Source organism: Diplotaxodon limnothrissa, linkage group LG20 (genome assembly GCF_057381915.1).
Source record: "Diplotaxodon limnothrissa isolate DT_005_m linkage group LG20, D_limnothrissa_male_GT1.1, whole genome shotgun sequence".
Lineage (NCBI taxonomy): Eukaryota > Metazoa > Chordata > Actinopteri > Cichliformes > Cichlidae > Diplotaxodon > Diplotaxodon limnothrissa.
The window spans coordinates 36,288,133-36,304,941 of NC_140615.1; the positions used below are offsets into that span (position 1 = coordinate 36,288,133).

A 16,809-nucleotide genomic window follows, 5' to 3' on the forward strand; every position below is an offset into this window, starting at 1 on the left:
GAGTCAGGGATGTGCAATCTAGCACATGAGGAAGGCCAATATGAGGTGTGGCGTTTGGACAACCTGGCTGCAGGCAGGAGCTAATGAAAAATCCCATCAGGTGTATGATGGGAAATGTAGGCAACCAACCAGGAATATTATTCCATAGTGACTGACTGTACTGAGATTAGCTCTGAGGACTTCGAGGACTTCTGCTTTGGTGTGTTTGAGAGTACTTCACTTGTTGATATAATTTCCTTTTTTTAGGTACTTCACAGACCAAAGAACCAGGTTTTATCTTTTACTTTTCACCATTTTGTGAAAAGCAATCCTGCGTGGATCAGCTTCTTGTAGCATTTGTTTAAAATGTACAAAGCACAAAACCTTCAAATATAAAAACTTAAGGTGTGTTGAGCCAAATTAATCCTTTTCCCCCATGAAACCTTATAGTTAACAGAAATCCTTTATTAGTAAAAAAATTAATTACGCTCAGCAGATGTGATGTTCCATTTTTATTTTTACAATTTGTCATTAACACTCACGTTACAAAATCAAATGTTAGTGATACTGAGCTTTTGTGTCTTCAAATGATAGTGACAGTGAAGATTCAACATCTAAAATAAGATAAAGCCCCTGGTCAGGAGGTCAAATATGATTTAAGATTGTGGTCAAAGTCTGTAAACGTCTATTCGAAATATTTAACATATTAAATTATTCCCACCAAAAAGGTAAATTGAACCTTTAAATACATAAAATACAGACACGTCAAGCATGATTTCGATAAATATTTACAGGCAGCTTTCTGAACCCGGTCAGATGATCACAGTGACACCAGTTTAGCAAATCAAATCACACAAACAGTCAGATTCAAGTCTAATTCAGTCCAGTCCAGTCCAACAGTCTCTGATAAACCAGTTAAACCAGTTCATCTCTCCACCCGAGTCCACTCAGCTGGAGGATCTCTGGGTCCTCTGGGCTTCTGAATCCGACAGTTAAACCCTGAAAAATAACAAAATAAAGAAAATCAGAGAAAGTATAACTTCACTATGTGACACACAAATGCAGCAATAAGAGAGCAGTCCAACTGTGAGTAAACCGTCTTCTCTTCTGTCATCACCACTGCCAACTAGCACATTTTTTTATCACCATCACCTCCCCCATACCACCTACACCATGTTCAGTATTCATAAGCAAAATTTAAAATAGTTAGTAGCACACCACAGTGTAGCTATCAGATAATAGTAATAAACATAAAACAATCCTTATTTCTGAGCAGCTAGAAAAGCTCCAATGGAACACCCAAAAGGTTTCCAAGAGCACCTATTTGACATCTTTACTCATTTTTGGAGCAAAATCTTCCTTCAGTTCTGAAAAACAGAGACCAGAGAGTTAAACAGTCCAAACTCTTTCTCTCTTCGCAGGACTACTGACCAGATCGCGACCCCCTGATAATCCTCAGTCACTTGGGAAAATGCGTTTTCCCCAGCTGGTCAGCAAGTGGTTCCCAGTCAGCAAATAAGTCAAGTCAAGTCAACTTTATTGTCACTTCAACCACAGTTAATACACAGTGAAGCGAAACAACGTTCCTCCAGGACCAAGGTGCTACATGCAACATAAATAAACAGAAAACACTAAACTAGCTAACTAAGAGGCGTAGTTAGCTGGCTAGCAGAGACAAGACAGACTGACCTAACATGAATTACAACATAAATTAACAAAAACTAACTAACTATCTAAGGATGACTTTTTTTTTCTTTTTTTTTTGTTAACAGACAGCAGACAACAAAATGCACGTGCAAATGTGCAAACAAGAGCAGCAAAGTGACAGTGTGACAAAAAAAACAAACAAACAAACAAATAAACATTTTTAACTAGACTGACAGGTCTCCGGGGTTGGGCAACAGAGTTTAAATGATCAGTGTAACTAGTCACAGGTTTTATAATATTGCTTAATCCTCTTTCATCCATGAAAGAGAGGATTTACAAAGTTTAGCTAGATGTTTAGCTAGACGTTTAGCAGTTTAGCTAGAAGCTAGCAGTTTAGCTAGTTTGTTTCCATCTAAAGATTAAATACATCAGTAAGAACATGTTTTAAACTTTGGACACAAACTAAGATGGAAACTAAATAACAGTTTGGAGAGTTAGTATAGTTTGAATGGCTGACAAACAAAGATGTGATACCTGGTGACTAGCTATGGTTAGACTGGTTAAAAACACATTAGCACAGCTGTGTCTATGCTGAACGAGGGTTAAATTGTTCTTAAAGAAAGTTCATTTTTAAGGTCCCTGATGGGCAGAGTGTAACACATTAATCAGGCGGGAAGAAGAAACTGAAAACCGACCAAACTTGAGCCCAGACAACGTCTGAGACGATCCATCTACACAGAGGTCAGACATGGTTCACATTACTCTCTATAAAAAAGTCCTGACCCAAAGCTTAATGTCCACACCGAAATCTCAGTCTGAGTATTTCTTGTCGTTCTTGTCACTCTTATGCTTAGCTTAAAGACTTTCTGCCTATGAGCAGCAGCCAGTCAGAAGTATGTTAGCTTAAAAGTGGCTTGAGTTTGATTGAGGATGAACAGCACCAGTAAAAGACATAATTATTTTGAACTGCAAGTCCTGCCAACTACCCATTGAGTCCTTGGATAAAAAAAAATAATATATGAAGCTAGAATGAGCACAATACATGCCCTTAAAACACTAACATGCAACCACTATATCATTACATACACATTAAAATGACATTTCTTAGTTGCTATTACTCAACCTATATTTACACACATGCTTTTTAGACACACCGACTCTCTAATTGGCCTAATGTGACACAGTGAGCACTACAACACACATATTGTGTAGTCCGAGCCCGGCACCGAGAGTGTGGAATCTCCCATTCAGGATCTTGTGTTTGTTTTCTTTTTTTGCTCTATTTTTTCTTGTGTGTTAGCTGGTTAGTTACAGAATCCACAGAGTATTTGATTAGGTTAGGAATGAGTTGGACTGGGTTAAACGATGCCCCTTCTCCGTGTAGAAAGATGATGCTTACTGAGTGTGTTCAAATGTGTCAAGCGCAGTGTTGGGTAAGTTACTTTAAAATAGTAATTTAGTTACATTACTAGTTACTTCTATCAAAAGTAACTCAGTTACTTCAAGTTACTCGTTACTTTCAAAGTAACTAGTTACTAGGCAAAGTAACTTTGACCGCTGCCATGATTCTAGCCTACGTCACAGCGTCATGTTCCCTTTTACATCCAACACAAAAACTGCAGTCGTGGTGCTTTGATTGTACTCAGAACTCAGAAATTCTGCCGTCTGAATAGGAAGATGTAGGCAACACCAGACTGCAGATGAGCTGCATACAGGGCTGGACTGGGACAAAAAAATAAATAAATCGGCCCGGGCATTTTGACTAGAGACCGTCCCGCCATTATAGGAAAAATCATAAAGCCTTTGAATGAAAACAAACGCTGTTGTGACAGTGATGTACACTGTTCTGATGGTATATATGTATCAATCTATCAATCATTTGTTGTAAGATTCAGATAATTATTTATTAAAAGCGAAACATTTTAAATGAGAATAAGTAAGAAAAGTATTTCTTTGTGCCCCCCTTTCCCTGTTAATGTCCTACCTGCCCCCTGGCAACACTTTGCTAGAGCCGCCCCTGCACAGTTACCAGCTGTCAGCTGCTTAGAAAAGGATCCTGGTGTTATTTGTCTCTCAGAAACAGTTCATAACTTCCCTTCAACTCATTCATGTCACCTAAAAGGTAAACCTGTTTCTCCATCACCTGTTCAGCTCTGATGATTCAGTAAGGACATCTCCTGGTTTCATCTTCATGTTTCCCTCTCACCACATATCCAAACCAACATCATGACCAGCAGCTTTACAGCTGTGGCTCCAGCAAACATCAGCTGATCCTAGAAATTAATATTAAATAAATTCTAACAACAGCTGATCAAGCTTAAACGTGCTGCTGTTGTTTAACGCGACATCCACTGGTTTCCTCTTTCTGGCCCAAAGTGGGCGATAAACAAACAAGAGAGAAAAGCCGATCAGCTGATCATTGATCAGTTTCATGATTGAAGTAGAAACGGGAGAGGGAGGGGAGAGGATGAGAGAAGAAGAGGCAGCTGTGCAGCGTAAACACAGAATAACTCCAGCTTTGTGTCTTTTTCATTCTAGCTGAAGTCCGGGACAAACTGTGTTCCTTTTCACCTCAATACGAAACGCGTAATATTTTCTCTGAATACGGAACGATTCCGTTTTTTTATGGGACGGTTGGCAACTCTAATAATTAACCTTATGAACAAAATAAAGTTTAACATCAGTAACATAGCACCCACCCAGCTGTATAGAAACTCCGTCATGCTAGCTAGTAAAGAAAAGTCAGCATAACGAAAATAAACTCCACCTAAACTTGGTTTATATCTGACCCAGATAGACTGCAGGTCATAACTTCTTACCTGAAGTTCAGTTCACCTGACACTCGGACCGGCGGCCGCTTCGGGTCTCTCCTCCTCCTGCCTCCCCTTTCCCTCATCCACCTGCTGGCCTCCACCACTTGCTAATGTTACTGAATCTGTGGAAGCTCCGCGATAGCCACCACACGAAGTAACGAATAACGAGCCTATCTAAATCCCAGTAACGACTAACGCGTTCCTGGTTTTGGCATAATAACTAGTTACTGTGCTCGTTACCACAATAATAACGTAGTTACTGTAACGCGTTACTTAATAACGCGTTAGTCCCAACTAGAGATGGACCGATCCGATATTACGTATCGGTATCGGTCTGATACTGACCTAAATTACTGGATCGGATATCGGAGAAAAATAAAAAATGTAATCCGATCCATTAAATATCACGAAAGCACCTCACAAAACTTGCAACACGCTGTAACTCACCTCAGAACATTAGCACGTCGGAGCAGTATGCATCACGTGATAGAGCGGCTGTGGCATGCGGGACCTGTCGGTGGTCTGGATAGCATGTGGAGCTTCGCTTAGCAACCCGGCATTTCATCTCCGACAAAGTTATCCCCGAGAGAAGTAAAGCAAGTGTGTAAGTCCATCTCTGAATGTTTGTAAAGCATTCCTGCGTTAAGCTTAACGAGCGACTGCCTCTCGCTCTCCGGCTGCTACTTCAATCATGAAACTGCTTAATGATCAGCTGATCGGCTTTTCTGTCGCGAGTCCGTGTCTCTTGTTTGCTTTTGGCCCACTTTGCACCAGACAGAGGAAACCAGCGGCTGAACAACAGCAGCACGTTTAAGCTTGATCAGCTGTTGTTAGAATTTATTTAATATTACTTTCTACTCGAGGATCTTTTTCTACGTAGCTGTGCAGGGGCGGATCTAGCAAAGTTTAGCCAGGGGGGCCGATAGGGCATGAACAGGGAAAAGGGGGCACAAAGACATACTTTTCTTTCTTATTCTCATTTAAAATGTCGAGCTTTTAATTATTTAATATTTATCTGAATCTTACACCCAAAGTTTTAATCTGATGTAAAATGTATAGAAGTCCATTATTGTATATAGTAACTGTTAAGTCTAATATACCCTAGTAAGCTATAGTACTTTTTACTTTGGGAAGGTACCATCTGTGCAGTCTGCAATTTTGTTGAAGAAAGATGTTGAATCTATTTAATATTTCTTGAAAAATAATTGATTTCTGTGCATTTTTTTTCCACACTGCATCAAATTAAGGTTGATTACGTCGATTAAGCATCATGAGGTGGAGCGTGAGGGGTGGTTCCCTATTTTTTATTTATTTATTTTTGTTGTTGCTGGGAGTTGGAACCCTATTAGTTAGGTTGCTTAATATTTATGCTAAGTACTCTTTAAAATACCAGAATAGGGAGGATGGTGTAGGTTTAAGTTTATTAGATTGATCAGTATTGCTGAACTATGAAATATTTTTTTTTGCATACAGGTATAACAGAATAGCTTTAGTGTAGTTGTTGTTTTAAACTTGAGTATGAACTTATACAAAATGCAGCAAGATATTTAAAAAACAGTTTTGTTGATTAAAAAACACTATATCGGATTCATATCGGTATCGGCAGATATCCAAATTTATGATATCGGTATCGGTATCGGACATAAAAAAGTGGTATCGTGCCATCTCTAGTCCCAACACTGGCCAAGCATAACTTTACAAGTGTCTATATACAAAAAGTTGAGAGGGAAAGACCTGAAATTATGAGTCTGTGAGGTGTGACAACATGAACAACAAAATGAGGTACTATTACATTAACTGTGAGAACAGGTGTACTGACCGATGCTACCAGGCGAACAGAAGCTGGTCACATCTGAGACTGAAGAGGAAAAATCTTCATAATCGTTACAGTCCATTGAAGATTTCTCAGCTGCAGGAAGAAAAGAGTGAATTTACTTCTTTAGTAGGCTTGATTACTGTAACAGCATCTTTACAGGTCTACCTAAAAAAAAATCAGTCAGACAACTACAGCTCATTCAGAGCTCTGCTGCTCGAGTCCTCACTAAGACCAAAAAAGTGGACCACATCAGTCCAGCTCTGAGGTCTTTACACTGGCTGCCTGTCCGTCAGAGGATAGACTTTAAAGTCCTGATGCTGGCCTATAAAGCTCTGAATGGTTTAGGACCAAAATACATCAGTGACCTCCTGACCCAGTATGAACCTTCCCGATCCCTCAGGTCATCTGGATCCGGTCTTTTATCAGTTCCCAGAGTCAGAACCAGACACGGAGAAGCTGCATTCAGCTTTTATGCTCCTTATATCTGGAACAAACTCCCAGAAAGCCTCAGATCAGCTGAAACACTCAGTTTATTTAAATCCAGGTTGAAGACTCACCTGTTCTCAGCTGCACCAAATCCACACTTTTAAGCTTAAATTTCAAAACTTATATTTTAACTACTGATTTTATCTACTGATTTTTTTAATCAATTTTAAATCATGCTTTTTATTGTTGTTTTTAATGTCTCTGTAAAGCACTTTGAATCACCTTGTTGTTGAATTGTGCTATACAAATAAACTTGCCTTGCCTTACATTTCGAGTCTTCACGTCCCCTTAAATCCCAAACAGCACTCGCCCGCCCCTCCTTCACCACCCTCTTCTTACCTGCAACCAGCTGATAGTCTGAGCCCTCCCCAGGCTTTTGACCGGTCGGTGATGCTATGTCATAGATGGGTGTCACTGAGGGTGGCAGGCTCTGCTGTTTAGCTCGGGGTTTGACGGTGCTGTAGATGGGAGCAGCTGACACACTCTTGGGGTCGTTGTCATAGTGATGGGAGGTGGGCATTGTCCTGAAAGGACAAAACAGCCATGATCAGTGAGTGGAGGTCTTGTGGCTCTATAGTGTAACAAGTGAAAGATCCTGGGACAAATCCCTTTGCGGTTGTGTCAGGAAGGGCGTCCAGCAAGCATGCCACGCCTTTAGGGTGGAGGTGTAAAGAGGCAAGAGGGAGTGAAGGGGTCAATCAGCCAAAGCAACAAAGAAAGGTCGGGAATAGACTGCAGGCAGAATGGTGAGGATAAGACAAAGTTAGAGAGGCAAGGCTGCGATTGGTTGGACATGTCCAGAGGAAGGAGAGCGGATACACTGGACAAAGGAGCTGAAGATTGAGCAGCCACGACCACGGAGAAGGATCATGTAGTGAAGGAGGACCAGCACAGGGTTAGTGTGACAGAAGATCTGTCCACACAGGATGCAAGCGATATGCTGAGACGACAGCAGACGAACTGCTGTGGTGAAGTAGAAGACGGCGAGGATTTAGGGTGTGGAATGAGACTTTTCATAAACAATAACCATTTATTCTTTTTACATGTTTGTGCATCACAAAATCCTAAAATGTCTGCATAAAGCACACTTTAGTTTCTTTACCTGCTTCCAGGATTGGATCTGGACAGGGGTACAGCTGAGTAGGTGGGAGCCGATGGGGGTGGATGGGCGTGTTTGGGCTTGTTGACCACAGCGTACGTATCATTCATGACAACCTGCTGTGATAATCTGCATGCAGACAGAGAAGGACAAGTACATCTGAGCTGCTGTATGAGGCCACATTTTCAATCGTGTGCAGCTCAGTGATGATCAGGACCAAGCGGTGGTAAAAATTACAGTAAAACGTCCAAGTTTACAGCAGCAACAACTCCACAGCCTGTGACTAAAAACAGCTTTGGTTTCTGCAGCTAGTTTCCCCCTTTGCAACACTTCTTTTTAGGGGAATGACACGTAACCGACGAACGCTAACACAGGAAGCTGTAGCTGCTGCTCACCCCAGCCAAGTCGCTAAACTGGACCATGTTTGTGCTGTTGTTGCCTTTTGGACTGATTTTAACAACGCACCAAATAACATGTCAGAAAATTCCACAGCTTGTCCACAAAGTTTATTTTCCAGTTTTGGGGTATTAAATCCCAGCATTTCAATATGTTAATTAGTAAGTGCGTGTTTATTTGTGTACATTGCACCTGTACGGCGCACCAGAATTAGCTCCTGAGAGCACCTGTCAAATGTGGCCACATTTAGTTTCAGAAGACCAGATATAGAATCCACAAAACCCCTGCATCACATCTTCCTATTTACGTCAGCTTGTTTCCAGTTTGGATTCTTTGTATCCAGTTTGGTTTTCACAGAAACATCTTTATATTCTGACTTCAGAACAAAGATGCACCACGTTGTTTATTAATAGTAGGTATGTTTCTAGTTTTGGACAGAGATAGGTGACCACTTCCTGACAGTAGCAAACACAAAAGCATGACGTTAGCTTCCTAAACTAACCTGAAAATGACTGTTTAAGGCGTGACATGCTTTCACTCTTCTCCCACCAACAATATGACTGTTGATTAACAGAAGAAATAAAAATGTTGAAGTAGACACAATTTGAAAAGTGCCAGAGGCACACCAGAAGTGCGAAGAAACTGTTAGACTGGTGCGATCAGAGGAGAGGAAGCTTGAGTTTCACAGGCAAAACTAAAAAAAAAAAAAAGAGAGAACTCCCCTGCCCCCAACTCAAAAAAAAAAAAGAATTAAATATCGCAATTAAAAGTAAGAACTCAACAGCAGCAGTGTGGTTTCATATGTGATGAGCTGCAAAACTGAGCAGATGGGGAGTGCTGCCAATGTGCTACTCAACACCACATGCAACAGCATACCATCCCACTCGTCAACAGCTTTTCATTTTTATTTTGAGAAATGTAAGTAATATACAGTACTGTGCAAAAGTCTTGTGTCAGTCTTTGTCCGGGCTTTCCGAAGGTTTTGTGGCTGCTGTCTCACCCAACGTCAATGCAAACTTATTACTGAGCATTTTCACATGAGTGGTTCATTTTTGGGGTTTGTTTTTTTTAAACGCCATTTAACACTGACCGATGAACCATTTGCTAAAAATGAACTCAAAGTAGCGTCAGTCAGATTTTGCTCCACCATAACATCTAACTACAAAATGACAAGAAAGCCGTCTAAGAGCTGGGATGAAGAAACAATGTGGTCAAACTCAGTACAGCAGCTAAATGCTAACACGTATGTTTGCATTTATGAAAGCTGATGAGTGTGTCTTGGATATGAACACAGTTTCTAATACTTAAATGAGTTCAAAGCAGTGGGTGTATCATTTGATCCTCTACTGTTAACTGAAAGGTTTAAGGATGGCGTGACCTTTTAACTCCTATTATTAAAACTTTAAAATAAGCTTCGACTCAAATGTGACAAACGAGTCATGTACATGAACAGTTTCTTCCGGCTCTAAAACCTACAGACTAGAAGCTTTTTTGAAAACCCATCAGATTGTGGAAAAGGTTACGCATGGTTACATTTACTCAGGTTAGTCAGTTTCACTTCCTCATTTGCAGTCAGCCCAGATTAATCACTTGGACTCAGATTACTCAATGTTAGCACCTTTGCATGGGATCCCTGTGGTGCTGCTTTAATTAAAGCCTTAACACTCCCTCCAGACGTCCGTCATCCTGTGCTCAAAGTTCACCTCAAAAGGGCCTTTTGGACTGTGGGAATGATCCATGTGACCTCAGACAAGCATCAGCTGTGACCCACTTTAAATCAAAGATAATTAAACACTTCCTTCTTGGTCGAGCTTTTGGAAAGTGCTGATATCCGAGTTGTCATTTTATGTAACTAGCAGAGCATCTCTTCACCATCTACACTGCAGACTTCTCCCACAATTCCACCCAGTGCTTCCTGCAGAAGTTCTCTGATGACTCTGCAATAGTCGGCCTCATCACTGATGGGGACGACAAGGAGTACAGAGGTCTGACCCAAGACTTTGTGGACTGGTGCCAGCTGAACTACCTCCAGATCAACGCCAGTAAAACCAAGGAACTGGTGGTAGACTTCCGCAGGCACAAGCATTCTCCACTGCAACCACTGAACATCCAAGGTATGGACATTGAGGCTGTGGACAGCTACAGGTACCTTGGTGTTCATCTGAACAACAGACTGGACTGGACTCATAACTCAGACGCCCTCTACAGGAAAGGGCAGAGCAGGCTGTACCTGCTGCGGAGACTCAGGTCGTTTGGAGTGGAGGGCCCACTCCTGAAGACCTTCTATGACTCTGTGGTGGCTTCTGCTATCTTTTATGGCGTGGTCTGCTGGGGCGGCAGCATCTCTGCTGGGGACAGGAAGAGACTGAACAGGGTGATCCGAAGGGCCAGCTCTGTTCTAGGATGCCCTCTGGACCCAGTGGAGGTGGTGAGTGACAGGAGAACGGCGGCTAAGCTGTCATCCCTGTTGGACAACATCTCCCACCCCATGCAGCAGACTGTGACAGCACTGAGCAGCTCCTTCAGTGGGAGACTGCGGCACCCACGGTGTGGGATGGAGAGATTTCGCAGGTCTTTCCTCCCCACTGCTGTCAGACTCCATAATAAAGACTTTAACTGATCAAGCACACACATCCATACATGTGCAATAATACTAAGTGCAATAATCCTTTCTGGCATCGTTGTATTTTTACTCAGTTGTATATAGTATTTGTATTTGTATTCTATTTTTATCTTATTGTATATTTATTTTATTTTATTCTACTGTATATAGTATTTTATTCTATTCTGTACAGTTGTGTACTGTATTTATTCTTATTGTATTCTAATTTTTGCCTCATAACTTTTGCACTGTCCACTTCCTGCTGTGACAAAACAAATTTCCCACGTGTGGGACTAATAAAGGTTATCTTATCTTATCTTATCTTATCTCACTGGTGATGTCCACAGGTTCTAGACTTCAGCCACTCGCTGAACTTCACACAGTGGACAAAACATGAAGTGAGTTTTTACAGCACAGCACTGTGGAACTATAAAAATGTATCGTTGTAAACTACAAGCCCCATGATGCATTGCAGAACCGAGCGTTCACATTAACACCGTCGATCTGATATCTTTATATTGTGGCTCATGCTGTCACTGTAGCACTGCTGCCGTCGGTTAAAATTTGCATCTCTGCAGGAAATCACAACTCTACTTCCTGCTGCAGCCTCGTGATCACGGTCGTCGTGGTTACAATGATTGCAAACACTGTGCACCAACTGTGGTCCCGGAAGGAAGTAAAGACTGTTTAATTGATTGAGCTTTGATCTGAGTTTCATCATTTGCTCCTACTCTAACCTCCTTGCTCAGCTGCTTCCTTACTTCCTCATGTTTCCTCTGCGCTTTCATCATTTTCTCCCTCTCACATTTCCCTTCAGTTCTCCTTTTTTTCTTTCCCCTCTTCTTTTTATGTCATTCCTTCAGCATCCCTGTCCTCCAATTCTCACCTCCTACATCTACTTCCTCACCCCGTTTCCTCCCCTTCTTTACCCGCTCACTCTGTCTCCACGGAAACATGATAGCATATGGGAATGGAGGGTGGGAAGGTGCTAATTTAACACCTCGGGGTGAAGCATGCTGTCTATATCGGTCTCTCTGCCTACACAGATGGGTGTCAAATTAAAGAAAGGGGCTGAACTCTCGACCCCCTAAAACGAGGACATTTTCCTGTGTGGTGAATTTTTATGCACCAATTTACAATCTTGTGCATGAATTTATGGTGAAAATGTCTTTGCAAAAAGAAAACACACAAAAAGACTCTTAGAAAGCCTAATTCTCCTCGACGTTCTCATTTATTATTGCCCCTCACACACATGCAGGCGTGATTTACTCTTCTGGTTTTTTGCCCGTTGTCTCATATGAAGCTGCGTGTGCGTCTTTTGTTTGGGAAAGAAACCTGCTTTAATGCGCGTGTGGCACCTGTCTCCCTCTGTGATATCTTAAATCTGTGTAATTGATTTTTGATCCCTGGATTCTAATAGCTCAGGTAGGTTTTAATTAAAACGTGCTGCACAGTCACAGATCTCTTATCGCTGCGCTTTAGATCGCAGCTTTGTCACCGAAGCTGACTGAAAACAAAGATGACAGGATTATCTAAAGACTTGGTTTAAAGCCTGACTGATATTAGGCCTCCTGATTTTCCTTCTGGCTTCTCCACGTTTGTGATCGCAGCTCTGAATGTGTGCAATGCAGCTGGGATGACCACTTATCACAAACACACTGGGAGTTTCCATGAGACTCAAAAATACCGACTGATACCAGCCGAAAGAACATTGTGAATAATCTTGTAACTATTCTGCCTTCTTAATGCTTTTACTGCAGCAGGATGAATGCATGCATTATAAACGTGTATGCGGGACTAAAATCTTTGCCCCTGAGTGAGGGGATGAGGTGACTCTGCTGCCGCGGGGGTCGTTTTGCTGACATGGTTTGGGTGCTCTTGTCTCCTCAGGGCAAAAGGTCAATACAAATCAATGAAAAGCTGTTTTAGTGAAACATTTCCAATCTGATGGATGTGCCCTTCTCTGCAATGACAACGTCTCCATTCATAGGACATGAGTGCTCACTGAAAACGATGTCAATCTAATGCCATAACTCGATCTCAGACCAATTCTACTCCTCTGGGAAATACAAATCACATGAGGGCCCGTCACGCAGTTTATCGACAAGCTTTAATTTAGTCAATAGCGCACGTGCCATAAATCATTTCCTTGTACATTTTGGTGCATATAAAACCCTCAGTTCTGCTTCCAGAACAACTGATTACATTTCTATTCAGCTCATAGAGCTGAATCTGACAGCTGCTGGTTCTATGGAGCACTCGCTAACACCAAATATATCCTGACGCTAAATCAAAATAATGGACCCTTACATTTGTTCTTGCAAATGTGCATGCAAGTGTCTCTCAGCCTGATTCGCAGGCCTGAACATGAAAGCTCCCTGATGGCATAGATCACTGGTAACAAACAGTCCAGCATTATACCATGAAGCTGGCTGCACATAAAACTTAAACCAGCCTTTGGCGCTTCGTCCCTTTGAGATTTGCCTTGAAGTAACATTCTGCTGTAGCTGCATGCCTCTTTTCAGCTCAGTGACTCTCCGGAGCGCCTGTTCTCTCCCTGTGACTCCGTCTCTCTGCTGGTGTGTGGATTCGAAAATCAAAACAAGAACGCAAATTATGCTCTTTGAAGACAAGGCGGCTACACGGGCCTCCGTTTACACCCAGTAAAGTTTTCAGTCTCCCACCTCAGTGAAAACCTTTCAGACCACAGCTATGCTGGTTGGGCCAAAACAAAGAGAGCAGGTCAGCTACTATTCTGCAAAATATCCTTGTTCTAGAAACGAATCCCAAGTTTCTCTCTGATGCCTTCACTGGAGTATTAATGTGTGAATGTTAGAAGCACTTAAGCATAGAAAAAAGTGGTTGTAAGAATAGATGAACGGGGCATGTTGTATAAATAGCTTTGAGTGCTCAGAGTAGAAAAGTGCTATAAGAACCATTCATTCACCTACTTAACCTGACACATGTGCCTAAGATGGTACAGGCCACAGTCTGCTGTTCTGAGACCATCATGGTAAATATAACTGACTCTTTTCTGGTAGCACCTGATGGCTCTACAGCTTCCTCTACAACTTTTCCACACGTTACCTGCAGGGCACGCAACAAAGCAAATGACTCAAATTCAGCATTAAATGGCCTTTAATCTACTGGCTCCCCATTACGATGTGTGTGTGAGTGAAACTGGTGTGTGCCTGCGTTGTGTCTGACAATGAAAGGTTAAAAGAAAGACCTCCGAGTAAACAACTTGCCTGCTCCAACTCCTATAACCAAAAATAAACAGTTGGGTCGAGAGTTAGCTCACCTCACTACAACTTCCAAGCTAGCAAGACGTACTAACAGTGCCTACACACACACGCATCACATATTCACAGCATCTAGTAAAGACAGGTGTAATGACGACAATAACAAACTAAAACACACAATCAGAAACATCAGGGTGGATAAAGATATAATTAGTTTTTGGAAAATAAATGACTGGGGAGAGGCCAAAGGGGTACCCCAAACCTATAGGGCTGCACCAAAGAAGAAGAAAAGGATGAGGAGGGGCTCTAGCTTAATAGTCTGGAGCATTCACAGCTAGTGAGTGTTTGTCACGCTCACTGGCTCCATGTTCTATCCGAGCAGCACCCTCACTAAACCCAACGGAGCATTTCCTAAACATTGTAGAGACCAAAGAGGTCCACGTGAGGAGGTCGGAGGGTTGGCAGGGGCACGTGCAGGAAACCTTTTGTGTTTTGGGACTTTTCCAATTACACTTTACTTTCAGCTTTACTCACTGGAAAGGTTTTGACACCATGAACTACGTGGTTAAAGTGCTTTGGGTTCACATTACTGACAGACACCTCTCACCAATGACAGCATTAGGCACGGATACCGAAAGACACATTTTGTAGAAATCAAACACACCAGCAGCTTTGGCAAAACCGCATTACCAAAATTGCCGGGAATGAGACAGATTCATGTGTAAAAGCAGATTGTGTGTTTTTTTTAATATATGTATGGTGCCTCTCTGTAGATAACATGCACGCACCTGTTGCTGGAAGATGCAGCTGTTGTGGTTTTCTTTGTCTGAAAATAGAAAAGAACAGTTCAGTTCATCTTGAAGAAGAAATGAAGGATTTCTGTACAGCAGATGGAAAAGGGCTTCTGGGCAGAGTGAGACAAAGATGACTGAGTAAACGTATGTAGCACACAGGCCTCCAACTGTGGAGCCAATCATCACTTTCATATTTATGGGGTGTGTCCCAACGTTACCCCTCACAGAGTAAATGCAGCAGCAGAAATTCAATTCAGTTTTTTCAGATCACCCGTGTTGACAATATGCACATCGATACGTCTCATTTCTGAACTTAAGCGCTTTCCTTTTATTTATTTCGGACCTAAATCCACAGAAATGAGGTCACGGGAGATGAAGATCACCTCCGAGTCTGACTTGAAAACGTGTCGGCTTCGCAGGCTGGGATTTGCATGTTGCAGCTTTAGCAGAGACTGCTGCAAGTGAGAGAAGATGCTCGTCAGCTTTGTTTGCGTCGAGCACTGTAAGTGGTTCATGTGTAGATCAGAATAATTCAAACCACAACACTGGAGAGGCTGCTTTTAAAACTCTGATGTCTGTTGTGTGTGTTTAGATCTAGAATAGCCATTGTGTGTCTGCAGACAGCAGCTCAAACTGGGGAAGGAACACTGATTTAAGAGGTTGTTTATGGGCTTTTTTGTGCGTTTTTTCCCCCCCATTTGCCGTCTTTGTAAGGAAACAGGACGTGCCGCTTCATGTGCTTTGATGCAATGGTTAAAAGGTGCATGAAGTTGTCATTTATCTGATGATCATGATGTTATGTTGTCCAGTATAATTCAGCAAGTCCTTCATCAGATCCTTAATCCAGTCACAGGTACAACATAATAAGGACGGCCCAACAAACCTCTGACTGTGTTTATCGTGCTGTTCGGCTATTTTAATACACGGATCACAAACCTGCAGCTTCCCCCGTCTCAAGAGGTTTGATAAAACATAAATAGAAATAACACAACATGACTGAGCTATATTACTAAAGCTAACAACACGTTAGCCTTCAATCAGTTGGACTTGGAGGGTAACTACACACCTAAACAGCACACTGCAGAGCACTCGTATGTGATAAAATAGGATTTATTTGCATCTAATAGTGATGTTGAGAAGCTAATTTATATGTAACAGTCTAAAATATGTTTTGTTACTCTATTCGTGTGGTTTTAAATTTAAAACTCAATATAGGTTTTTCGATTGTAAACGTCCACAAACCCACTGATGGGCGAAGCTTCTTTGTCCTGAAAAAGACCCAATTGTTTAGAAGTCGATGGGAAACAGCCCGGCGTGGCTCTGTGACCTGTGTGGCCTGTTTGTGCTGTTGCAACAGTGAAAACACAACCTTCACAACTGAGTGCTCTAACCCCTGCATCTGTCCATCATTTATCTACAGTCTTTGCGCAGAAATAAAAAAATATTTTAACCTAAAATTCAGAAAATGGTTCAGAAACGCTCATTCTGGTCTGTTTAAAAACTTACTGCTGTATTCAAAAATTTACATCACTCAGAGTTTTTAAGAGGTTATATAAAATGAACTAAAAACAACAAACGTGTTAGTCATTTAAATATACTACATAAACTCTTAAATTTATTTACTTACACTAACACAATACACAGTTTTAATGTGGCAAATTTTCTGTAAGAAAAAGTAACATGAGGCAAAAGCTGGTTGTACGTTTGGTTTGCATACGTTACAAGTTAGAACTGCACTGAATTTCTTTACACGCTCACGCAGCACTAATACTGGGTCCTGTCCCCGGACAGGCTTCCAGAAAGCGAGCTTTTGGAAGAGAAGCCAGTTAAATTTCTTTAATGCAAATACTGTGTACATATATTACTTTACTTATCACAGTAAAGACACAGATAAGTGTACAGCTGTCATTTTTCCTCGGGGTCCTGTGTCCTTAA

The 16,809-nt window shown here is 41.7% G+C and overlaps 1 protein-coding gene across 1 annotated transcript in view; it reads right to left on the minus strand.

Annotated features, from left to right (window-relative positions):
* Positions 1-704: 704 nt before the first annotated feature.
* Positions 705-16,809, minus strand: part of ptpn18 (protein tyrosine phosphatase non-receptor type 18) — a 36,308-nt gene continuing 20,203 nt past the window's right edge. Inside the window, exons 13-17 of the mRNA XM_085344581.1 lie at positions 14,869-14,906; positions 7,844-7,969; positions 7,081-7,265; positions 6,259-6,348; positions 705-978 (exon numbers count right to left, since the gene is read on the minus strand). Of these exons, the coding sequence (XP_085200707.1) occupies positions 905-978; positions 6,259-6,348; positions 7,081-7,265; positions 7,844-7,969; positions 14,869-14,906 (513 nt within the window). The 3' untranslated portion in view covers positions 705-904. The remainder of the gene's footprint in view (positions 979-6,258; positions 6,349-7,080; positions 7,266-7,843; positions 7,970-14,868; positions 14,907-16,809) is intronic.